We start from the raw sequence: 25,052 nt of genomic DNA, 5'->3' as shown, positions 1-25,052 counted from the left end.
AATAATAAGTATTATTTTTACATAAAAATAAGGTTTTTTCCAATAATAATAATAATTAATAGAATTAGTATTTATTTTTTTTTTATTATGAATTTTTACATGACGATTAAAATTACTTTTGGTTACAAAGGATTTATCACATATCATGTATACATATTTTTTTCATTCGAATGTTTTGGTGTTTTAATAAAGTGGTACAACGCTTTAAGCAAAAGAAAATAATTTATTGATGTCAGCACACACTCCTTCCGGAAACCTATTAGCAGCCCGTGTCTCACAGCAATCACCAGAACCACTACTACGAGGAGCTACGAATAACTGTTGTCGCTAAGCAGGCTCGGTGCCAACTGGACGCGATGATTTTCGCTTCTAATAACGTTCGACTCGACGCGCTCGCGAATTGAAACGAATTCTCAGAACTGTGTTTACACACATAGAAGGTATTGTTATCGCGGTGACTCTCTCGACGCACATACACACGTATACACGCAACATAGCAAAAATACGAGGATAAACCTCAACACTCCCGCTATCTGAGTATTTTACATACACTTTTATTGGTCGAGGTAATGAAGTCCTATGCTTTCACACAGCTGGTCGTGTCGATTACGTGCCAGAGGTTTTGTGAAAACGTCTGCAAGTTGATGTTCTGTTGGCATATATACGACGTCTATTTCGCCACTTTCATACTTTTCACGAATAAAATGGTATTGAACGTCAACGTGCTTGGTCCGTTTGTGAAATACAGGATTTTTCACTAACTGTATGGCACTTTGATTATCGATGTATAATACGGTTGCTTCAGCACGCGGAAGTCCAATACCACGGAGAAGGCTTCTGAGCCACACGGCTTCGCGGGTCGCGGTTGCTGCGGCTATATATTCGGCTTCCGTAGTGCTTAATGATACGCCGCGTTGTCTATTAGTACACCAAGAGACGGGACCGTTACAGAGTTTAAAAACGTAACCTGATGTAGATTTTCGCGTTTCTCGGTCTCCCGCATAGTCTGAATCGCAGTAGCCTACAGGTTCGAGATGGCTCCCGCTGCCTTGGTACAATATTCCGCGTTTTGCAGTTGCTTTTACATATTTCAATATTCTCTTCGCGGCTTCCCAGTGCTTTCTTTCAAAATTTTCTAGAAATCTGCTCATTAAATTTATCGCGTAGGTGATATCCGGGCGCGATACAGTGCTGAGAAAATTTAGCGAACCTATTAATTCTCTGTAGGGCAACTTGTCGCGATTTGACTCTTGTTCTTTTGTCAGGGATAAGTCGACTCCCTTCTCAACAGGGGTATATACAGGCTTAGCGTCGCACATATTAAATTTTCTTGAAATTTTGAACGCGTAATCTGCCTGATGTAAGAACAAGACTCTCCTCGCTCGATCACGCACTATATTCATCCCTACGAAAACATCGGGCTCACACTCAGTAATTTCGAATTTCTCTTTTAACAATGTTATAGCATTCATCAGCACTATACGGTCCTTCGTTATGATTAGGCCATCATCTACAAATAACAAAACGTATACAACAATATCATTCATTCTACCGACAAAAATTGAGTTTTCGACATCACAACTGTTAAAACCGTGCTCGCCTACATATCTTTTAAAAACGGTATTCCAACACCTCGAGGCCTGCTTTAAACCGTACAGAGATTTATTTAACTTACACACTAGACCACTCTTCACACTCATACCACTAAAATCTTCTAAGCCTTCGGGTATCTTCATAAAAACATCTTCTTCGAGCGTCCCGTAGAGGAAGGCCGTCTTCACATCGAATTGCAGCATTTCTAGGTCCTGCTCGGCTGCAAGAGCAAGAAGGACGCGTACGGCGTCGTATCTCACTACAGGCGCGAACGTCTCCTGATAATTGATGCCGTACTGCTGTCGGAAACCCTTGGCACACAGTCGAGCCTTGTATCGTCTCCCTTTGCCCGCTTTTGCCTCCTGCATCTTAAAAACCCACTTAGAATCTATGGCATTACAGCCTTCGGGCTTCTGAACTATGCTCCAGGTTCCGTTTTTCTCGTGAGCCATGAATTCTTCACGTATTGCTGCTCTCCATTCGTCGGCATCGAATTCCGACACCGCTTGCTGATAGGAATCGGGCTCTTGATATTCGATGAAGTTAGCCTCGTATCTGCATGGTTTTTTGATATTTTCTCGGAGTCTCAATCTTCGACATGCGCTGACTTCTGTCTCGACACAGGGCTGCTGCGTTGGGCGATTACTGGTGTCTGGCTTCGCATCTGAGGCTTCTCCCGTTCGATGAATTGCGTCGGTTGTTGTCTTCTTAGGAGGAGCAGTGATCTGTTGTTGTTTCTTGTTTACCTGGTCGTTATCCGCAGCCTCAGCATCTGCGTCGGTAGGTTCATCGTTCGGTAGCAGCATGGAAAAATCCATGGGCTCAGCGGGTTTGGCAGTGTCGAAAAATTGATTTTCTGAAAGGTGACGTTTCTTCCGACAGAAATCTTTCTTGTGCGGGGATCGTAGAGTCGGTAATTTTTGGAGTCGCCCTCATATCCAACCAGCATACGTTTGTTGCTCTTTTTGTCCATTTTCTTTCTTAGTCCTTTCGGTATGAGCTCGTACGCAATACTTCCAAAACTTCTTAGATGTGAATAATCCGGTTTTCTTCCCGTCCAACACTCGTACGGAGTCGTATTGGCTCTTCTTTTAGTCGAGGTCATGTTTAAAAGGTAAATTGACGTATTGACGGCTTCGGCCCATAGGTGCATTGGTGCTTGGCTTCGGATGATCATCGTACGAGCACTCTCCACAATCGTGCGATTATCTCTTTCCGCTCTCGCATTTTGTTGAGGAGTGTATGGAGCGGTCGTCTCCAGCTTGATGCCTCTCTCTGCCAGGAGCGCTTTCATGGGTCCATTGACATATTCTCGGCCGTTGTCTGTGTGCAGAACTTTCATTGATCGGTTAAATTTATTAAAAATCAGTCGTTCAAATACTTTAAATCTGTCGAATACATCCGATTTATGTTTTAAGAAATACACAAATCTATAACCTGACCAGTCGTCTTTGAAAGTTAAGAAGTATCTGGCACCTCCAAGAGAATCAGCTGAAAACGGCCCACAAACGTCGCTGTGAAAAAATTCTCCAATTTTCCACTCTCTGTGCTCGATATTCTTTGCAAACGGTAATACGTGCGCCTTTCCTAGCTGGCAAGCCTCGCAAGAGAATTCGGTTTCTGATTTTATTTTGATTCCAGTTATAATGCCCTTATTTACCATCGTTTGCAATGTCTTCGTGTTGACGTGCCCCGCCCGCTCGTGCCACAGCTGAAGACTGTCGCAAGTCGACGCGTTCGCTTCTTGACAGACGAGGACTCTAAATAGCATACGGTAGATTTCGTTACATTGCTTGACTCCTTGTGCTATTATCGTGTCATCTTGAGTTACCTCTACTAGATTGTTTTTGAATAAAACACTATACCCCTTGGTGGTGCACACACCAACAGAAAATAGGTTCTTTCGCAAATCCGGGACAAAGAATACATTCTCCAATTTACCTGCTATCCAACGGCCATCGATGAATCGTTCAATGAGGATCGTGCCAGATCCTTTTATTTCGCATACCTCGTTGTTTCCAAGAACTACGTTTGAACCGTTGGCTGGAGTAAAGGATTGGAACCATTCTTTATGAAACGTAAGATGACACGATGCGCCACTATCAGTGATCCAAATCTCCGACGTTTCCATCCTCATGTACTGGTCAACAATTTTCGTGCTGGGAGAATAATCCTTGCGCGTCTGCTTGTATTCGATTGTTGATACGAGCGCACTCTTGTACCGCTCTCCCTCGTCGTTGCGATCGCCCGAGCCTCGATTCCTCTCGCCGTCTCGATGATTTGTTTGTTTACCTCTCATTCTGTTTTGCTTCCTTCGGCACTTTCTCGCAATGTGCCCAGGCTTCTTGCAATAATAACACACTGCTTCTGATCTCCGGCTCTCTGGTACTCTTGATTGATAGCTGGTCGATGCTCTCTCTGGTTGTTGTCCGTGGAAAATTTTAGAAACGGCCAGCGCGTTGGTTTCTTCACTCTGCTCACTGAGCCGTCGTTCCTCCTTGATAAGCCTTTCCTGGAGATTATCAAGCGTTTGTATTGCTGGATCCACGCTGTCCCATGCCGTTACCAAGTTGTTATATTTGGACGGCAAGCTTCCAAGAATTTTGGCAATTATGCCGATGTCAGAAAATTTTTCGTCGAGATCATCCAGCATTCTTGCCATGTTGCATATTCTCGTAACAAACTGCACAACAGGCTCGCTCGCGTCCATCCGACAAGCATAGAATTTTTGCAGAATCGTTGATTTGTTCGTGGCGGATTTGTGTTCATGTATTAAAATCATCTTCTTCCACATATCGTTGGCTGTAGCGCTCGTAATGCAGTTCTCCAACTGTTCAGGTGCCATAGCTGTCGAGAGGATGCACATCGCCTTGGCATTGTCCTTTATCCACTTCTGTCCTGCTGTGCTCGTCGCATCCTCGGGCTTTTCTGAGGCGCCTGATACTATTTCGAGCAATCCATGAGCCTGTAGCACCGCCCGCATTTGGAACTTCCAAACCTGGTAGTTGCTGCCGTCGAACTTCACCAGATGGTTAGTCGGAATATCACTGGACATCTTCGCAAGGAGTGTGCAAATTTTCTTTACAATAAATTTCACAGTTCACGCAATGCGTCTTTTCTTGACTTCAATAATTGTTTCTTGGATCACTGTTGCATACCTGGGCCCATAACCTTTTGGTGTTTTAATAAAGTGGTACAACGCTTTAAGTAAAAGAAAATAATTTATTGATGTCAGCACACACTCCTTCCGGAAACCTATTAGCAGCCCGTGTCTCACAGCAATCACCAGAACCACTACTACGAGGAGCTACGAATAACTGTTGTCGCTAAGCAGGCTCGGTGCCAACTGGACGCGATGATTTTCGCTTCTAATAACGTTCGACTCGACGCGCTCGCGAATTGAAACGAATTCTCAGAACTGTGTTTACACACATAGAAGGTATTGTTACCGCGGTGACTCTCTCGACGCACATACACACGTATACACGCAACATAGCAAAAATACGAGGATAAACCTCAACAGAATGTATGCGTACATGTATCTTTAAGTATTCTTTTTGTTTGAATAACTTTTTACAAATATCACATTGAACATTTCTTGTACTAGAATGTACATAGTTAAGTGAGATTCTAAATGACTTTTTCTATTAAATAGTTTATCACATATATCACATATAAATTGAATATTTTTTGTTTGAATATTCATATGTATTTGGAGTTGTGATTTAGTCGTAAAAGGCTTATAAGCACAAAGAACAATAATAATCTTTAACTCCATTATGTGTTTGTTTAAATTTCCTTTTAGTGAAAATGTTTTTTACAAATTTCACAAACGAAATCCTTTTGTTTGGTATCTGTATGTACTTTATAATGTATCAATAACTGATTGTTTTAAAGAATTTCTAAGAACTTATCTACATCAAGTATGTCCCTAGAAATATTTGATAAAACATTTAATATTTGTACTTGATTTTTCGAAGCCTTTAACTTTGTTTCTATAATGATAAATTAATAAGTTAGTTTTATTTGTAAAAAATATTTAGTGCTATAAAAATCAATAAATTTACCTTTTATCTTTAATATTCCTAAAGTTACTTGAAATAGCACAATAGATCCATCAAAAAGAAGTAGATCCCAAAGCCTTAAAATTTTCATATGAATACCAGATGCAAATAATGTCAAAAACCAATTGAGAGATATCTGGCTAAGCTCAATGTTATGTTGATCAAATATTTGGTCAATATCAGGAAGAAAGTTTGTAATGAGTGTTCGTAAAACTTTTTGATCTGCTTGACTTCCTGATTAGAAAATATAAGTATCAATTATATACGTACTAAACTAAAAATAATTTTTTCAAAAATAAATTTTTTAAGAATACCTATACGTGTAGAAGAATAATAAGAAGCTGGAAGTAAATCATTAACAATTGTAGCCATCATCCAAAAAGTATCTTCTTCTTCTAATAACAATAATAATAAAGCGGCTATTGTTAAAGTTTCTTGACAATACCTACGAAAAAATTCAATGATGAACAATGAGGCAAGACCTTGCTTAACTCGTCTTAGTTTAAGAATTCTTATATTGTTCAACTTACTGAAAAGCAAGCATTAGCTGTCATTGTTTTTAATAAATCATTTTCTATTTGCTCGCTTGTTGTTAATACATTAGTACTTGAAGCTTTAACAATATCTTTGTACGTCTTTTTTGATAATACTTTTTTTTGAGTGCTCCTGATATTCTCATCCATATTTGTGGTCTGAGAGAACGTGGTATACCTTTGTAGACCATTTCACGTAGTTTGTCAAAATAAGGTAAATAATTATCCACATGTTGCCATGAAAGTTCAGATTTTTTTTGATTGTCACTGAACTTTAGAAATGCAACCACTGCAATCTACAAAAAAAATACAATTTCAGGTAACAAAATTTCTGTGCATTTATAACAATTGATTTTAATACTAACAAACAAAACTTACTTTTGTTGAGTGTCTTCAACAAAAGGTATGTTCTGAAAATCTTGAGAATCTGAATCATTGCTTGATTGATTAACATTTGCTATAATATCTTGAGGCCACATACATGCAGATTGACGGTACAATGGGGTTAATTTGATTGCCACCAATGTCATGTTCATGATCTAATAGAGCAATTTTCTCCTAAACACATAAATTCATTTAAATAAAAAAAGTCAAAAATATGTTACATACATATCTAGATAAAGTTTTCAATTAAAAAAATTTGTTTATTTGAAAGTTTTTTATATACTAAATAGACCAAATTTATGTATAACTAATATAAGTTAATTAAATGATTTGAACTAAAATTTATATATTATCAGTTAATGTTTACATTGTGATCTTCCTTCCAAACATAACCTTCATTACCGCACACTTTAGACGACAATTTATTGATTTCCATTTTATTCAATCGAGATTTACATATTATATAGTGTAAATTTATTATTATTATTTTAATCACGTTATTATCAATCAATATCTTTCACCCGATTCTATTTATATAATGATTATAACAACAAATACTTTTTACTAAAGTGAGTGTTTATTAATAACACTTAATTTAAGTTAATTAAGAATATTTACATAAAATAAAATAATGAAATATCAATATTAGTCATTAATATTTTTTTTAAAAAAAGAATTTTATACGATTTACTTAACGTAACTATAAATCTTTACTAATTAATACAAAAATGATGATAGTATTTAGTTTTTTTTAATACATAAATTGTATTTATATAACATACATACATGAATGATGGACGTAATATTCTCAGTTAAATAACGTTGATAGTAAAAAAAAAATTTTTAAATAATTTACTTCTAAAAATTCCGATAAATTTCATAACTTATAAAAGTTTTACTAAAAAGTAGAAAAGCCATTTGATACATATAAGATGTAGATTCTGTAACAATTTTAAAGAAATTATAAATATAATTTGAGTAAATCATAATTTTTGCTAAGGCCTAAGTACCCTCTTGATAATTTTATACGAACCTCAATGTTGTATCATATATGCAACATATGCAATTAACATCTAAAAATATTTAAGCGATTGTTGTTGAAGTTATGAGCATTGTAGAAACATTAGCTGCCGTATAAATCACTTAAGTCATTTATTGAGTTAGATTACTGTATATCTTATAAAATCAAAAAAATACTATAATTTATAAATCTTTGCATCCATAGCATATGCAATTAGTTTATAAAATATTCTACACAAAGCTCAACATTGATTGATTATCCAAGATTTTGCAACAGCGGTTAGCAAATTTTGTACTAAATGCCAGCTTTCTGAAAAAATTGAATAATAATTTACTGTTCCCTATATAAAAAAAGTCATGACCGGATGAAGTGAAGCCAAGAATGCGTCAATATGATTGGCTCATTTGATCGCTCGTCGATCTGTTGCGCCGAAATCCGCACTGATAATCTCCTACTATATCTTCCGCGAATGGAGTGAGTCTAGCTTGTATTACGTTTGACAGAACTTTGTAGCACGTTGCTAAAAGTGAAATACCCCTATAGTTATTGCAGTTTGTCTTGTCCCCCTTTTTAAAAATCGGTATAATGATAGATTCCTTCCAATTTTCGGGTATTGTTTCATTTTTCCAGATGGCACATACTAGTTTATAGATTTTGAAAGTGAGCTCGACGCCCCCATATTTGAGTAACTCAGCTGGTATAGAGTCATTTCCCGCGGCTTTGTTGTTTTTTAGTTTTTTAATCGCGGCCTCTACTTCTTGGTAACTCGGTTCCTCCACGTGGGGTTCAGCAGTGTGAATTTCGTCCCCTAATTCTTCGCTATTTTCGTGCACGTTTAATAATTTATCGAAATAATTTTTCCACAGCGACAGTAATTCGTTGTCATTTGTTACGAGGTCCCCGTTTTCGTCCTTCATCAATTGCGCTCTACTCCTAAAACCCTTTCTGATGGCGTTAATCCCTCTGTATATTTCGCGGGGGTTATTTTCCTTACTGTTAGTTTCTATTCTCCTAATAAGATTCTTTTGATACTCCCGCTTCTTATTTCTGTAGATCGCGCTCGTCTGTTTCCTTACGTTAGAATACTCTTCTACGGTCCTATCACTTCTATTTTGTAAGCTATCTAATTTAGCCTTTTTGCGCCTTTCAAACCAGAGTTCGCACTCTTCGTCAAACCATGGTTTGCTCTTTGACTTTTTCTTTTTACTCATCTCACCCCGTTATACTATATTTAATAAAAATATGTTTTATCATATTCTTAATATATTTAGCATATATTTATTTAGAAATTTACCTGATTAAAAAATATTTCTGAACCAAAAATTAAGTCCTGATGCACCATTTTTTCTTCACTTAGAATTTTTACTTGAGTATCATCTTTGATCATTAAAAGATAGCTTTTTCCTGTTACACAAAAGATTTAGAAAGAAAATTAAGTTATATTGTTTATTTCTGTTAGTTATTATATTAAAGCATGAAATTTTTTCGTTATCATATTCTTGAAGATCTCCAACTAATTCTAATTTAGTTCCCTTTTCGATACTAATCAATTTTTCGCTCTCTTTTTTCAAGATTTGAACTTCCAATTTATACTGCTCATCTGTTACTAATCCAAAATATTCTTCATCATTATTTTTATTTCTTTGAACGAAAGTGTTACGTAAATAACCTTGAATTTCTGCAAAATAATTAAATATAATGTAGTTTATATCTTACTTGAGATTAAAATTTATAATATTTTAAATAATATATATACATGTAACATTCTTATCAATCCTCTTTTTGTTGGTATGTCTTCAAATTTTATTGTTTGTGGTTATTTAAATTTTCTTTTGTATAGCATTTTGCTTTTGACACTATTACAGTATCTAATAATATTTTCTAAAAAATTATTAAAAATTAATATAATTGTATATTTATGTTTAACATTATATTTTGTAGTACGCATAAATTTCCTTTACCTCATCAAGTTTAATTTGTGATATAAATTGATTAATGTTATCATCGTAAACATTACACTGAATTTTTATTCCATCATTATTATTAAGTATAAACTTAAACATTTTGAATTCTTCGTTTTTGATTTTATTAAAAAAAGTTTATTTATTAACAATTTGTTTACGTAACCAACAACTGAGCTAAATTAAAACAATAAATCATTAATATAAATTAAATGTTATAATATCACTGTACAATACAATAAATAATAGGTACTTACGCAGACTTATCACCAATCTTAATTTTTGTTTTTAAGTATTCAGTTGTAGAAAAAGGAATTGTTTTTATTTTTTTTGAAGATGTTTCATCACTTTTAGTTACCTTAGGCATCTTAATTCTGCAAATAATGTATATTATTATTAACCTAACACATATATAATATAGATGAATATTCATTTTATTTTGACCACAGCACACATACACGTACACATAAAGTTTGTTTATCTATTGAGCAAAAACAATTAAATTATTACGTAGATTGTTCAAACGGTATGTTACAGTATTACTATTTATTGAACTCTATTATATGGCTAGAATATGACTATATTAAGAGAAGAATAATATTAAAGAGGAAGAAATATCGTACATGTTGTTTTTTAAATGTTTCTTTAAAATATCACTTCGATAAAACATTTTTCCACATAATTTACATATCTTGAGCTTTTGTTGATGTGATAATAAATGTCGATTCAAATTATCTAGTCTTTTAAAAACTTCACCACAATCTTTACATTTATGTTGGTTATTATGTTTTTCATGACGTTCCAAAACATGTCTTTTATAATGTTTTGAGTTTTTTATTATCATGCCACAAACATTGAAAATTGAAAATGTATTTTTATGATCTGAACTAAGATGAATCGTCAAGAATTTATTATTTAAAAAAGATTTATTACATTTCGGGCATGAAACTTGTGTTTCAATATTTCCCTCCATCTCTAAATATTATAAATTTCTTGTGATATTTAAATTATTTATGTTATAAATAATTTTTTAACTTTATTTACCTTTTTACTCAAATATAATGTGTCCATTCAAATAATAGATCCTTGCTTATTTTTTCGAAATTCAAAATAAATGTTCTGAATATATAATCATCTCTTGATTCGTTCTGCCGAAGTAAATTTCGATCGGACTTTTTATTTTTCTAAAATCTTGGGAATATGAACAGACCCACATAGCAAGGTCTGTTGGAGAAACGTTTCTGAAAGGTTTCGTTAGAAACTTAAAAACGTTTCCCTGAAAGTTACGAAACGTTCCAGAAACGTTTCGAAAACCTGCAAATGTCCGCTTTTTTTTAGCAACGTTGTAGAATCGTTTCGATGCTGTTGCAGCTACGTTTGTACAACGTTGTAAAAACGTAATCATGAAAACGTTTCTCCTGCAAGGTAGACACGTTTCTTATTTCAAGCGCCAGTCGGGGAAAGTCGATGAAGTTTGGTTTCTGATTGGTTGCAAGAACGTTTCTCAAAAAACGTTTTCCAGAAACTATGCCAGAAACTTTCAGGATAATGTTTTCGGAACTTTTAGAAAACATACTACTTCGTTGTAGAAACCTACTCGAATACGTTAATAATTAGCGCAAGTTTAAAAAAACTGTCGCTGCAACGTTTCAGTTACGTAATAGAAACGTTTCCTATGAATCGTTCGCAAACGTTTCTGAAACTTTATAAAATTTTTAAAAAAATAAATGTGATTTCACACATAAATGAAATGGGCAATAAAATTTAATGAAAATTTATTCAATTCAAGTTATAGAGAAGATACAAGGAATCGATATTTGAAAATTGGCGAGAATGTGAATGAAAAGTTAGAACATTAGTGAGCGAAATACGGGCCGAGGGTCTCAGGTGCTCCACTGCATACTGCGTGCTTGATTCCAAGTTATAGTTGCTACGGTTTTGCCTTTTCTTGGTGTTCCCTGCAAAGAGTTAAAACAATATTACATGTACTTTTGTTTCAAATATAATTACATTCAACAAATTTGTTTTACACTTATTATTACCTTTCTTTGTTGAGCTTTGCCAAGGAACTTTTATCCTTTTCGTAGATTGCTTTAAGTAAGCTTCGATTGTTGTTTTTGCATCCTTATAGGTGTATTTAGGATCCGATTCGACTGCTATATCTGAAAAAAATAGAAAATAATTTTCTGTTAAACTATACACATTACTTAATAGCGTATATTTCAGTAACGAATATACACACCAGAAGCCATCTGATAAATTTTGTCTAAATCTTGGAATGAATATTTCCCTCTACGTCCGGCAAAATTAAATTGCTGAGCCAATTTATTCGTTAACGCCTCGCTTAACATGCCACGCAAATTCTCATGGCCGTCTTTGCCACCTTTTCTACTCAAGTAAAGTTTGTAAAATAGATAAATAATCGTTACTTTTACGTACGTATACACATGCAAAATCATTGATTAAAACAAACATTAATTAATTTAATTCTGCTTCAAATTTAGAGCTTTCAACTTAGAAAGGATATAACAGAAGAAAACAATTTTAATATGAAAATAGCTCTTCGAGAGAGATAATGACAATACTTACCATTCTGTCATAAAACTCATCTTCTTTGATACATCATTTCTTCAGTCTCGGGTATTCATCAAACGGAAGAATACTTCTGACTGCCAAAACAGTGGCGAAGGATTTTGAAGGCTGACCAGATGAACTACTTTTCAGGATTTTTTGTTGATTCACTAACACTTTGTTGGCGATACCTACAACAGTAATATATTATAAAAAATGTAAATATAATGATCGATCGTTAAATGGACCATTAAAGTAATAGTCATTAACATACCATTAAGGTATAAGAAACGTTCGTCCTCCGGAAATCGTAGTAACTCCTCCTTGGACAGGGGTTCACGTTCTGTTTTATTGTCTGAATAAGTATAGATTATTAATTGAAATTTAATTTCTAAACAAATATTTATAATTTAAAAAAAAACCTTTGTTTTCTTTTGTTGCTGAGGACCCTGCTCTTACATTTGGAACGTAACTAACATTTTTATTGGATAGTATACGCGGAAGACCTTCAAGTTGGATATATGATTTATTACCAGCTGAAAAAATATTAAAATTTATTAAAATTTGAAAAAGCATGTAAATCAGTAGTAGGGGCTGCGCGGCTACTGGGCCAAGCGGGTTCTGGGCCACCAAATACCGACGCATGGCTAACTCATATTAGTAGATCCCTGTTTTACCGACAGAGCATTGCATGTCGACCGTGCTGACAGCGGTGGCGCCCCCCATAAACCAGTGTTGTCGACGTTACCGACCCCCCCTCCATAGCTCAGAGTGAGCATCGGTAATTTACTTTATCGACCTGGGATGCGATGGATAATTTGGAATAGGATTTGTAGGATTAAAGGTTCAGATAAACTAGTGTTGCCGACGATGGCGCCTCCGTTACCGTCCCAACCTATTTTATTGATAAATGTTTGAACATGATTGGTTGAAATTTCAATATGGCTGATTTGTTCAGGAGCTGACATCTAGACGCTGGCTGAGTCTCTGAGCAATGAGCATCTAGCCATCCTGAGGGCTTATGAAACTTCTAATAATATTTAGGCAGGGCATATACAAAGACTTCATCAGTTTTTGATGCTACTGATGAAGGAATAGGATTTTAGGATTTGGTGATAGTACAAATATAATTCCAGTATTCATGATATATTTAATGCTTCATTTATAAAAATCCTTATTTTTTATATGACTATACATATTGTATTATAGCTAAAACCTATATAAAAGCTCTTATAACTAAAACACATTTCAAAATTGTTATTTATTACATGAGTATATATTCTTATAACTAAAATATATGTATTAAAACATTTTTAAAATAAATACATGAAAATTCTTGAAGAAATACAATAGTGATATTGGCATCTAAACATGTTAACCCTTAAGAATAAATGTGAAATACCGTGCCTATATATATATATATATATATATATGAGGCATTATTTGTCAACCGGACACCCCTTGCTCTCCAGAATTGTTTAAACTTTTAAGAGTCAATCGAGGATTCAAAATTTGTGTTTTTTCGTCTAGTTTTTGGAGCCGAGTGGCGTTTTTCGATTTTCAAAATGGCTGACACGATATGGCGGCTTAATTCAACGGCTTGATGTAGGACTTTAGCTTCATTACAGAAATTATTCAAAATGAATGAGCGCATCAGGCTAAAAATGTTTATGCAAAAGTAATTAATGACATAAAATATGGATCAAGTCTAAAAATGATGAAATTCAAGATGGCGGATCCAATATGTCAGCCGTATAGGCTCTTGCAATTGAAAATAGAAGATAACCTTTTGACTGGCTCTAAATTTGATACTTAGGAGTTTTTGGAGTTCAGAATTACAATTCTGATGTCAAAATGTAAAATTTAAAATGGCGGACGGATATGGTGGATCCAATATGGCGGCCGCATAGGCCCTTGCAATACAAAATGGTGAACAATCGTTTGACTGGCTCAAAAATTGATGCTGAGGGGTTTGTGAGTTCGGCAATTTCTATTTTAATGTCAATATTACAAAATTAGGCCCTTGCAAATTAAAAGGGGCATGGTGTATGCACTCATGGTCAGTAATAGTAATGTAATTTCCATAACGATTCTGAAAACGTCTTGAAATCACTTATCAAGGACGTTTTTTTTAAGTCATAAATTCGGTGTTAGAGTTATTTCATTCGAGATAGCAATATCGAGGTTATATGGGTCTTACTGATGCGAGTTCGCTTAAAGTCCGTGAAGCAGTGTGAAAATTGGAACATCGCGGATTTTTATATTGGAGAAATATTATGAGCTGATGCGTTCATCCCTCATTCGTAAAGTTTCATGTTTTATAAATAAGATTTAATCCATCTGAAGCATTAGAGTATCTCTTTGATAACAGAATCTTTCCTTTTTCCACGATAAAACAATGATGTTTTGATATTTGAGGTACTGCAGGAGCTTTTTTGAACCTTGCGTTTAAAAATCTCTGAGATTTTGTGTGCTCTTGTTTACTATAAAAGAATAATATCATATTTTTCATGGATTGATTACCCCATTGAAAGAGCTGAAGCGGTGATAAAATAGGCTCAGTTGATTTACGCAAAAGACTCTGTCTCGAAGCTTCTCTTTTGAATGTTGCTCCAATACCGTCTGAAGCGCCTTTACCGTGCGCAGTTGCATGCATATGCCACTCAGCCTTAATTCTAAAGTCTCTCTCGTGATGTATCAAATTAATCATTTGAAATTTGTTCTTAAAGTGCTGTTTTGCACCATCGCTAAAGTAAATGATTTTCTTTGCACTGAGTTCTTTTTTTAAATGAGGAATTAACTTCATCTGCACAGTATATACAGCTGCTGTATCATGCTGTAAACTATCTGATAAAAATATGATACTCTTATGCTTCAATTCTTGGTTTTCTTTATAGTAGCATACTACAGGAAAAAGGGTGCATTGTTTATTATTAAAATGAAATGCCTGAGATGCATCTTGAACAATAAATTTATAGTTTTCAGAAAAGTCGAAGACAGCTAGTATCTCACCGATGCATACATTATTTTTCTTTTCTTCGAAAAACTGTGATAGTTGCTTAGAAATAAAAGAATGAGGCTTTAGAGTTGTTAATCTATCGCATAACTCTTCAACGAAATTGTGCGATGAAAAGAGTTGAGTTTGTAGAGTTGACCTGTCAGTTGTAACCCAGGTACTGTATTGGATTTTATCGATGCCTTTACTATCTAATAATTGATGTAAGAATCGAGACAAGTCTACTGTGTTCGAACATAGATTACATTCACCTAGTAAACAATTCGTTTTAGAATTTTCACACGTTATTTGCTTCAAGCAGTCTTTATAATCTTTTAGTAATTTCGCAGAATGTTCCGTAAGCTTCTTGATATTTATAGCATCGAGCATCAACTTTACATTCTGATGAATTGTACACACACAGACAGAATGAGTGCCAGAAGAACCTGCAAGAACGCATTGTTTCGGACGCAATTGTGCAAATTTACTGAAACTAACAAGAAATTTAGGTTCGCTTTCTTTGTACAATTTATGAAGTTCTCTTAAATCTAAAAGAAGAAGACGTTTTTGTTCTAAACAACGATCTTCTCCTGATTTAACAGAAACAACATCTTTTTTGCCAGACATAACTCTACTATTGATATCATTCATATAAAAATCATTGACTTTTCGTACAGTCTCATCAGGCAATGGCTTTCCAGCTTTTGCTGTAGTATTTGCCAATATACCTCCTGAAACTCTAAGTTCCGTTGATTGTTTAGCTAGTCGCCTACTACAATTGAATTCTTTTGCAATTTTATTGACACTCCATACTTCTGGTGCAATAGTGAGAATACGTTTCCTTAAAGGGTCCGTTATTTGTAATGAAGAAAATTTTTCCTTCAATTTAGTCAACATATCTTCCAATTGCATTTCTCTTTCGGATCGAACATCTTTATCAGTAACTTCTACTACTGATGTATTACTTTGCGATGATAAATTCTGTTCATCAGCTGCAGATAATGAAACGTTCCTTTGGTCGAATGAATCACAATGAACAGAATCTGTATCACACGCATTACTGAGAGATATCTCAATACTATTGTTTGAACAGCTGTATTTTTCGTGCCTGCAGTTCCAACATATTCGATCACTATCAGACAAATAAGGAAACTTGCTTCTCAGATACTCAGAAACCATTCTCAGATCTTTCCCCTTGTGATGTGGATTACCCAAATTCGCATAAGGATTACAGCACCTATCAGTATGTTGAGATTTTTTAGAAAACATGACGAAGATGCAAATCTTATGATTTGTGAAAAAGAAAATAATATACCGCCTGCACATTGACAATCACAAATGAAATGACCTCGAATGAAAGAACTCACCAACTATCCTGAAAAGAATTGTCGGCAGGTGATCACTCACAGTTGACATCGACGAATGGAAAATTGTCTCAGTTATTCTGAAAACGAATAATGCAAACAATAGAAGGATATGACTGACAAAATTTCGGCAATTTGTAAACCTCACGAGCACTAATATTTCCGTAGCCGCGATTCCAATAAAACAATACTGTTGTAGAGATGTTTCAATGGAAGATTCAAAAAAAGATCCAATTATGCAACTCAAGTCAGAAAAACAATTTTCATTTGAAAAGGGAGGAAAACGTTAATGGAAAAGTAGTATCCTAATAGTTCTGATAGATATAAACTTATTCAAGAATTAAGAAAAATTTATACTATTATTATCAACTATTGTATATGCGACTATACAATATGCTCATTTAGTATGGCAACGACCTGTACGCCATCATGTTGGATCCACCATATCCGTCCGCCATTTTAAATTTTACATTTTGACATCAGAATTGTAATTATGAACTATAAAAACCCCTGTGTATCAAATCTTGAGCCAACCGAACGCTTATTCTCCATTTTGAATATCAAGGGACTATAAGGATGCCATATTGGACCCGCCATCTTGAATTTAGCAATTTGGATATCAGAATTGTAATTATCGAACCCAAAAACCCCTGAGTATCAAATTAGGAGACAGTCAAACGGTTATTTTCAATTTTCAATTGCAAGAGCCTATACGGCTATCATATTGGATCCGCCATCTTGAATTTCACCATTTTTAGATTTGATCCATATTTTATGACATTAATTACTTTTGCATAAACATTTTTAGCGTGATGCGCTCATTCATTTTGAATAATTTCTGTAATGAAACTAAAGATATAAGCCAAAATCGTCAAAAAGGTCGAAAATCACGGTAAAGTGACCAAAAAATGTGTTTTTTACAATGTTACTAATACGAGGTCAATTTTTTTATACATAAAAAGTATAGTTATACATATCTGAAAAATTCTTTTGTATTATATTCAAAAACCGGAAGTATAAACCGGAATGGCTGTGAGTGGCTGTTGTCGTTCCAGAATTCTTATTCCGGATTTTCGTTCCATCGATGGGACCGCGGCCTAAAGCATTTTTGGATCAGCGAAGGGATCAGCTGACACGAAGTAACGTGAATACAAAATGGTAGTGTTGAATGTATACATATTATATTATACAACGATAAACAATAAACACTGTACGTTCTCTCTATCATCGGACTCAGAGCAATAAGCACTGCACGGCGAGCATATAGCTCATGTAAACATAAGAATATTTATATTAAACTTATTTTCCTATTTAACCACGGCTCAATTTATTTCAACAGGTACTTTTTAATTTCGAAATATATTGCTCCGCATGAACAATTTTATTTAGTTTTTCAACAATGGCTTATAATTTACGCGAAAGAGTCAATCACATTGGATATTGTACTAATCAAATAGTTGCAACTAATAATCTACCAACGATAAAACAAGTACTAGCTGCTTTATTCTATAACCTACGAAGAGTTTCAAAGTCTGTACGTGAAAGTGCGAAGTTAAACATTGAAGAGTGTATCATTATTTGGAAGAAAGCATCGAATTCCTACGCAAGAAGATAAAAAATGTGTCATTAAACTGGAGGCTGAATATGAAAGATGGAGAAAAATACAAAGAAATGCTTCACGTAGATCAGACACTCAAATAAAAAATGAACAAACATATAAAGAAAGCATAAACAAATTATTTGACATTGCTTGCGCAGATGCTTTGAAGAAGATGGAAGACGAATCTGATAAACAGTTTTTACTTGATCAGAGAGGTAATTATATTTTGTTTTTGAATACTTAATTATGACACGGCTGAACATGGAAAATAGAAATGGTGGTTATAGTCGATGCTGCAGAAAGAACTGATGATCTACATATAGTTAAGCTTTGTTCAAAAGTGAGTTCTACGGAGAGCTGAAATTTTGCATTTTAAGTGATATCTTTTATTCTTTCTAAGATATAGACTTAAAACTTTACAGGTAAGTGTAATTTAACTTAATTAACAATAAAAAAGAAGTTATAGTACTTCAAGTCCTTGAAATATATCAGCAAGTCCTAAAAGCATGAAGTTTGACAAAAAGTTGGGGTTGCGCTGATATTGAATATTACATTTTTTCTCATATCTCTGGATCTATGATAGGCAGAGATTTGAGACTTTGCATACAGGCTTATTTTACTTTAATATAATGAGAAAAACACAGTTGGATTAAATTTAACAATTTTTGACATTTATTTATTAAAAAACTTGACATTCTGATATTGGTCGAAATTGCCGCTAAGGTAGGTTTTTTCGTCAAGTGAATTTTTATTTATACGTTTAATTAATGCAAATAGTTCTTAAAATAACTAAATGTTATTAAATATTTTATTACAAAAACCACTTCTTCATAAATGAAGCATTTTAATAGCATATGCAGCAAAACTGCATTGCAATTGCAATAATTAAGTCGTAGTAGGTCGTTTTTGCACTAATTTATAATAAGTTATTCAATAAGAATCAGTTCTTTTAAGAACTATTTGCATTAATTAAACGTATAAATAAAAATTCACTTGACGAAAAAACCTACCTTAGCGGCAATTTCGACCAATATCAGAATGTTAAGTTTTTAGATAAATAAATGTCAAAAATTGTTAAATTTAATCCAACTGTGTTTTTCTCATTATATTAAAGTAAAATAAGTCTGTATGCAAAGTCTCAAATCTCTACCTATCATAGATCCAGAGATATGAGAAACAATGTATTATTCAATATCAGCGCAACCCCAACTTTTTGTCAAACTTCATGCTTTTGGGACTCGCTGATATATTTGAAAGACCACAAGAAGTGGACGAAAGTCGCAATATTGTAAAGAATGAAATTTCGGTTACCATCGACCAGGACAAGGTAGTCGATGCTTCATTAAAAATGCAAAAGGATGATTCTCGTAGTATGGTGACAAAAGGTTTGCATTTTTGAATAGTCAGTTGATATCAGTTTTTACTAATAGAGAAAAAATGTATTTATAGCATAATTTTATTTTATTAATTTTTAATTTAATCTCTTCTTTAATTTTATTTACAGAAGATTTACATGAATTGCTTGAAACAGAGTCTGATCTCCATTATTTGAAAGTACACCTCCTCTGAAAAGGCGAGCTACTGAACCAATTATGACTGCGAAATTGGCTACAGTATTAGATAAATGTAAAATTAGTAAAAGAGACGTAATGCATTTGTTGATGGCCGCTGCGGAAGCATTCAGCATTGATACGCGCAATTTAGTATTACACATCATATATTCACAGAGCTCGTCAAAATTTTCGCAAAGAACGATATGATGCAATTAAAAAACTTGCTCCACCACTTTTTTCTGGTTTACCGAGCACCATCCACTGGGATGGAAAGTTGCTTCCAGGATATTTACGAAGAGAAACTACTGATAGACTAGCGATTATTATTACAAGTAATGGAATGGAGCATCTCTTGGGTGTTCCACATATCTCTTCTAGTAGTGGAATAAATCAAGCTCAAGCAGTATTCGATACTTTAAATGACTGGTCTTTATTAGAAAATATTGAAGCTCTTTGTTGTGATTCAACAGCTAGCAATACTGGTCGAATAAATGGAGCTTGTGTGTTATTAGAAAGATTAATCGATAAAGATCTTCTCTATTTTAGCTACCGGCATCATATTTACGAGCTTGTTCTAAGAAGTACTTTTGAAATAAAATTTGGTAAGACAACTGTCCGGAGGTACAATTGTTTAAAAATTTTGGAGATTTTTGGAAATCTGTAGATCAAACAAAATTTGAACTGGGTATTAGTGATACTTTTGTAATTGAATCTCTGCAAGATGTAAAAGAAGAAATTTTAGACTTTTGTTCAAGTATTTAAAAAAGGATTTAAACAGAAGTGATTTCAAAGAATTTTTGGAACTAGTCATCATTTTTCTAGGCGGAAAATTACCTAGTGGTATAATTTTTTATCTACCTGGAGCTATTCACCATGCTAGGTGTATGGCAAAAGCTATATATTGTTTGAAAATATTCATCTTTCGGAAACAATATTTGCTAGATAAAAAAGATGTTGAAGTAAAATGTAGAGACGTTTGCATTTTTATAGTAAGAGTCTACGTTCAGGCCTGGTTTTGTACTCCATTTGCTGCTCAAGCACCAAATCAAGATTTAAAGTTTTTAAAATGTTTGTACGAATATAGAAGAATTGATGAAAGTATATCTGACTGTGCTGTTAGAAAATGTATGAATCACTTGTGGTATTTGACTCCGCAACTAACAGCACTAGCATTTTTTGACTTTACTATTTCAAATGAAGAAAAGTTAAAAATGTGCGAAGCTCTACAGTCAAATTCTAGTGCGTTTGTTTATGGAAAACAAATTTTAGTCAATGAAAAAAATTTGGATAAAATAGTGAATTCAAGTATTAGTGATTTTATTTGCAAAGACACTTATGAAACTTTTAGACGCTTAAAAATTGACACAACTTTTTTAGAAAAAAATCCATCAAAATGGGCCAAAGATAGAAACTACACTAATGGTTTGGAAGTTGTTAAAAACCTCAGAGTCGTGAATGATACAGCCGAACGAGAAGTAAAATTGATAACTGAATTCAACAATCTTTTGACTAAAGATGAAAAGCAATTGCAATACCTATTACCTGTAATAAAAGATTATCGAAGCTTGTTTTCAGATAGCAAGAAGGAAACGTTGATGCGGCCATATGAATGAATATTTTGTTTGAATATACGATGAGAACTTTTTTGTACTGTTTTTTAATTTTTACCTTCAGAATCTCGCTTCGACAGATCGTTTTTCTTTATCTCAGCTTATAAATTTTCTTTTATTTTTTTAAACTAATAAGTTTATGTGATTCAATAATTCAAAGTATAAATTAGTAGAAAATATTACAAATCAGCTTTTTGGCCTTTTTACCGTGATTTTCGAGTTTTTTGATGATTTTAACTTCTTTTCTCGATTGAATCGGCAAAAGCCAATTGCACCATTCGTTTAATGAGCTCAAAATACATAAAAATGTATGTTTTTGAAAAAAACTTTCCTACTTATCACTGATTATAAACGTTAACAGTCCATTTTTACACGTTTTTATGCGATTTTTCGAGTTTTTCAACGATTTTGGCTTATAACTTTTTTATTTCACTATTACGGTGAAAACTAATAGCCCCATTCGATTCAGCGGCTCAAAATACATGGGAAAATATACTTCCAAAGTTAAAATTCCAAAATTTTCACAGGTTTTCAGAACGATAAACGTTTTGACCCTTTTTTAACATGTAAATCCCATAAGAAACTTCGGGTGCTTTGAGGCATGTGAAAATCGATGCTATGGGTTCAAAACCTACATGCGCATGGTTATTGAGGTATATAGAAGCTATATTTGCCCGGCCCGAGTGAAAAAAAAAATAAAATTAAGGTCCACCCTAATAAACACTCATCCATCAATCTATTGTTGTTAATGTTTCTATGTAAATCCATTTTTTGTAATTATATCTATCATATCAAAAATCCTTAAAGTTAGTATAAATTATAGAATTTAGCAAATAATAATAATAATACAAAATAAATGTATATATGAGGTCGCAGTGCGCTCCCGACAGCACAGTATATAAAACTTATACTTGCCATCTGGGCGCTCTCAACGGTACAATGAATACAACTTATACTTGCTATCGGGGCGCTACCGCACTCCTTGACATAGTCTTAAGCTAAAAGTTATCGTATATAAATAGCGTTGTAAATAGCGTTAGAACAGTTGGAGTACATTGTAAACTTATATGAATCTAATAGTAATTAAATTGTGATTTATAAATTGACATAGTCTTAAGCTAAAAGTGATCGCCTATATATATATATATATTTTTTTTTTTCAAATATTCGTTAGAAATAGCATTAGAGAACCGTTAGAGTACATAATAAACTTATATAAATCTAATAGTAATTAAATTGTGATTTATAAATTGGATAATACTTTCAATGTAAGATGTTATATAAAAATCCTACTCATTAAGAATAAATTTATAAATAAAATATTTAAAATATACTTACAAATTCTACAGCTTACTCAACTATTGTAGAGAACAGTATACTGCTTGATTACACTCGGAAATGTATACAAACATGGAGCAGAGGACTGCTTAAATATACTAGAAATGTGTACCCCTTCCACTAAAAAAAGCTTCTCAAGCTCGATTCATTCACGCTTGCGACGTGCAACGTCTCTTTTCATGTTTCTTTGAACGACATCAGCTACCCCCTCTCTCATACGTTTATATGCATCTCCCATAGTCCCCACTCAGGCCTCTACAAGCAGTATTTTCGTTCAAAGCGCACCGATTTTGTATATCGCGCGCGGTACAGCAGATACAGCTAGATCCTGGGATTTTTCTTCTACCCTCTCTCTCATACTTTTAAATGCGTTCCCCACAGTCCCCACTCTAGCGTATTGTATCGATTCTCTACAGCCTGCGCAGTGCAGTCGAAACAGCTAGATCTTCGGATTTTCCACTACCCTCTCCCCCGTACTTTTAAATACGTTTCCCATAGTCCCCACGCAGACGCCTGTAGGCTTATGTTTTCGGTACACTGACTCTCTACAGCGAGAGCTGCAACCGAACGTCTGGAGACGAATTTTCGAGCAAAGCACGCCGATTCTCTACTTTTTTTCTCGTTTTCTCAGCTACCCTCTCCCCCGTACTTTTAAATACGTTCCCCATAGTCCCCACGCAGGCGCCTGCAGGCTTGTGTTTTCTCTACACTGACTCTCTACAGCGAGCGAGAGCTGCAACCGATACAGCTTGACCCTACACAGATGCTCTGCAGGGTGCATAGCAACAACAACAACAACCACAACAGCAGCAGCAACAACTACAACTACAACAACAACAAATTGATTTAATTAATTTAACAGAGACGCAAGAAGAGTATAAAGGTGATCTTAGTCATGAAAAATTCACGCAATCCTGGTCGATAATTAGTTCATCAGCTATTGAAAAATTAATTGAAAAGATAGAAGAGTCGGCAAAAAGACTACAGCAGCAAAATAATAATATATTGAGTGAACTTATAAAAATGAACAAACATTTAGAATTATTCTTGCAATTATCAATCACACAGCAACCTAAGAAGCAGCAGAAAGGAAAGAAACGGAAATCAGCTGAAAGTAAACCAAAAAATTGTAAAAAAACTAAAAAAGATGAAGGTAATCATAAAAAAATTTTAAGAGAAATTCAAAAATTAGCCTCAAATGTTCCTCATGCCTTAAACCAAAATAAAGAAAAAACGAGTAACAATTCAAAAATACGATCAGATTTGTAATAAGTTGTATTTTTTGTTGAATTTATTTAGTATTGTAATTATAAGTATAAAATCAGATTTTTTTATATCAAAATAAAACAAAGTTTTAATAACATTTGTATTATTTAATTTATTAATCCTCATCCTCTTCCACTTTTTCTTGCACACAAAATCACACATACACACACAGAAACACTCGCGCACACACGCACACACATACCATTATCAACGACCACTCTTACAAAAAGATCATTCGAATTTCTTTTACGTTAGTCACATTCATGCAGTCGCATCCGCAGGTATCCAGTAGACCTCTGTTTTACCACTTGGTCCAATCGGTTCTCTCTTACGCTAGTGACACAGAAGCTATCTCTCTCTCTCTCTCTCTCTCTCTCTCTTTCTCTCTCTCTCTCTCTCTCTCTCTTTCTCTCTCTCTCTCTCTCTATCTCTCTCTCTCTCTCTCTCTCTCTCTCTCTCTCTCTCTCTACTGCATACACACACGTGCGCAGTAGCTTTTTCTCTCGCGCTTTGCTCACACATCTGACAGGCTGCGTCCACAATTGAGCGTATACGTTAGGGTTTACAAGGGGTTTACGTAGAACATAACGTTTTGGGCAGTACTGCCAATCCACTGTAGCAGACTGCATTTGAAACGAAGGAACACACCTGCTCAAAATTTAACCTATAAAAACGTTTAAATTTGAATTGTATGGTAATAAATTGTAAAATTCTTTTTTCAAATAAAATTATAAAATTTTGTAAGAAAATGTAGTATAACAAATTAGTTTCTGATTAAAAAAAAGGTCTACCACTGTCTCAAAAAAGGAAAGGAGAATAAAAAATAACGCACATTACCAAATGAAAAATTTATTATTATAATTAGTTAAATAGCCTAGGAAATGATTGTATGATTATGTTCTTCATTGTATAAGTAAGCGATTAATAGCTTCAAACTGAAAGACGAATCATACGTATTTTATTTTAAAATAACTTGAAATTTTGCTCATGCTAAAATTTTGTCCAGCATATAGTTTATAATTAATTGAACATAGTTTTGACATTAAATTTGGTTTACAATATATTGCTTCAATCTTCAGAAAAGCCATTTTGAATTGATGTCTTGCAAATAAGTATCGATGGGCAGTTTTGTTTAATTGTTCTCTATGACTCTTTACTATTCGATATTCTTGATGATAAAAAATCAATAATATTTTTTT

General features: G+C 33.9%; 3 protein-coding genes and 1 long non-coding RNA gene across 6 annotated transcripts in view; 2 read left to right on the top strand and 2 right to left on the bottom strand.

Annotated features, from left to right (window-relative positions):
- The window catches only part of LOC100114161 (methylmalonate-semialdehyde dehydrogenase [acylating], mitochondrial), a 242,410-nt gene that overhangs the window by 24,643 nt on the left and 192,715 nt on the right, over positions 1-25,052 (top strand). The gene's annotated exons all lie outside the window — the stretch shown is intronic.
- On the bottom strand, positions 5,485-6,340 carry LOC116738469 (small G protein signaling modulator 3-like). Its single transcript, XM_032602040.1, has 3 exons — positions 6,265-6,340; positions 5,661-5,891; positions 5,485-5,588 (listed from the first exon to the last, which is right to left on the bottom strand). Exons 1-3 carry the CDS (start codon positions 6,338-6,340, stop codon positions 5,485-5,487), a joined length of 411 nt encoding a protein of 136 aa, XP_032457931.1.
- On the bottom strand, positions 11,315-24,182 carry LOC116738678. 2 transcript variants are annotated; one of them, XR_004345297.1, is made up of 7 exons: positions 24,104-24,182; positions 12,550-12,663; positions 12,402-12,482; positions 12,146-12,318; positions 11,799-11,944; positions 11,599-11,718; positions 11,315-11,514 (listed from the first exon to the last, which is right to left on the bottom strand). It is a non-coding gene; the product is annotated as an uncharacterized LOC116738678 (long non-coding RNA). The 2 variants fall into 2 exon arrangements; XR_004345296.1 differs by lacking the exon at positions 24,104-24,182 and adding an exon at positions 22,588-23,848.
- Positions 19,266-22,431, top strand: LOC116417301. The gene is made up of 2 exons (XM_032602035.1): positions 19,266-19,471; positions 19,591-22,431. The coding sequence occupies exon 2, from the start codon at positions 20,524-20,526 to the stop codon at positions 21,250-21,252; it is 729 nt and encodes a 242-aa protein (XP_032457926.1). The 5' UTR covers positions 19,266-19,471; positions 19,591-20,523; the 3' UTR covers positions 21,253-22,431.

The sequence above is a fragment of the Nasonia vitripennis genome (assembly GCF_009193385.2).
Source record: "Nasonia vitripennis strain AsymCx chromosome 4 unlocalized genomic scaffold, Nvit_psr_1.1 chr4_random0007, whole genome shotgun sequence".
Lineage (NCBI taxonomy): Eukaryota > Metazoa > Arthropoda > Insecta > Hymenoptera > Pteromalidae > Nasonia > Nasonia vitripennis.
Note: the sequence above shows the minus strand (reverse complement) of the source record. Positions and strands in the feature narration are given on the sequence as shown.

What these genes read in the sequence shown, in the direction of transcription:
- LOC116738469 (XM_032602040.1), bottom strand. Translation starts at nt 6,340, where the DNA reads ATGGATGAGAATATCAGGAGCACTCAAAAAAAAGTATTATCAAAAAAG. An exon ending in AGATATTGTTAAAGCTTCAA is followed by an intron (nt 5,892 to 6,264) that starts GTACTAATGTAT and finishes TTTTCTAATCAG; the next exon opens with GAAGTCAAGCAGATCAAAAA. An exon ending in AGGAATATTAAAGATAAAAG is followed by an intron (nt 5,589 to 5,660) that starts GTAAATTTATTG and finishes TTATCATTATAG; the next exon opens with AAACAAAGTTAAAGGCTTCG.
- LOC116417301 (XM_032602035.1), top strand. Translation starts at nt 20,524, where the DNA reads ATGGCAAAAGCTATATATTGTTTGAAAATATTCATCTTTCGGAAACAA.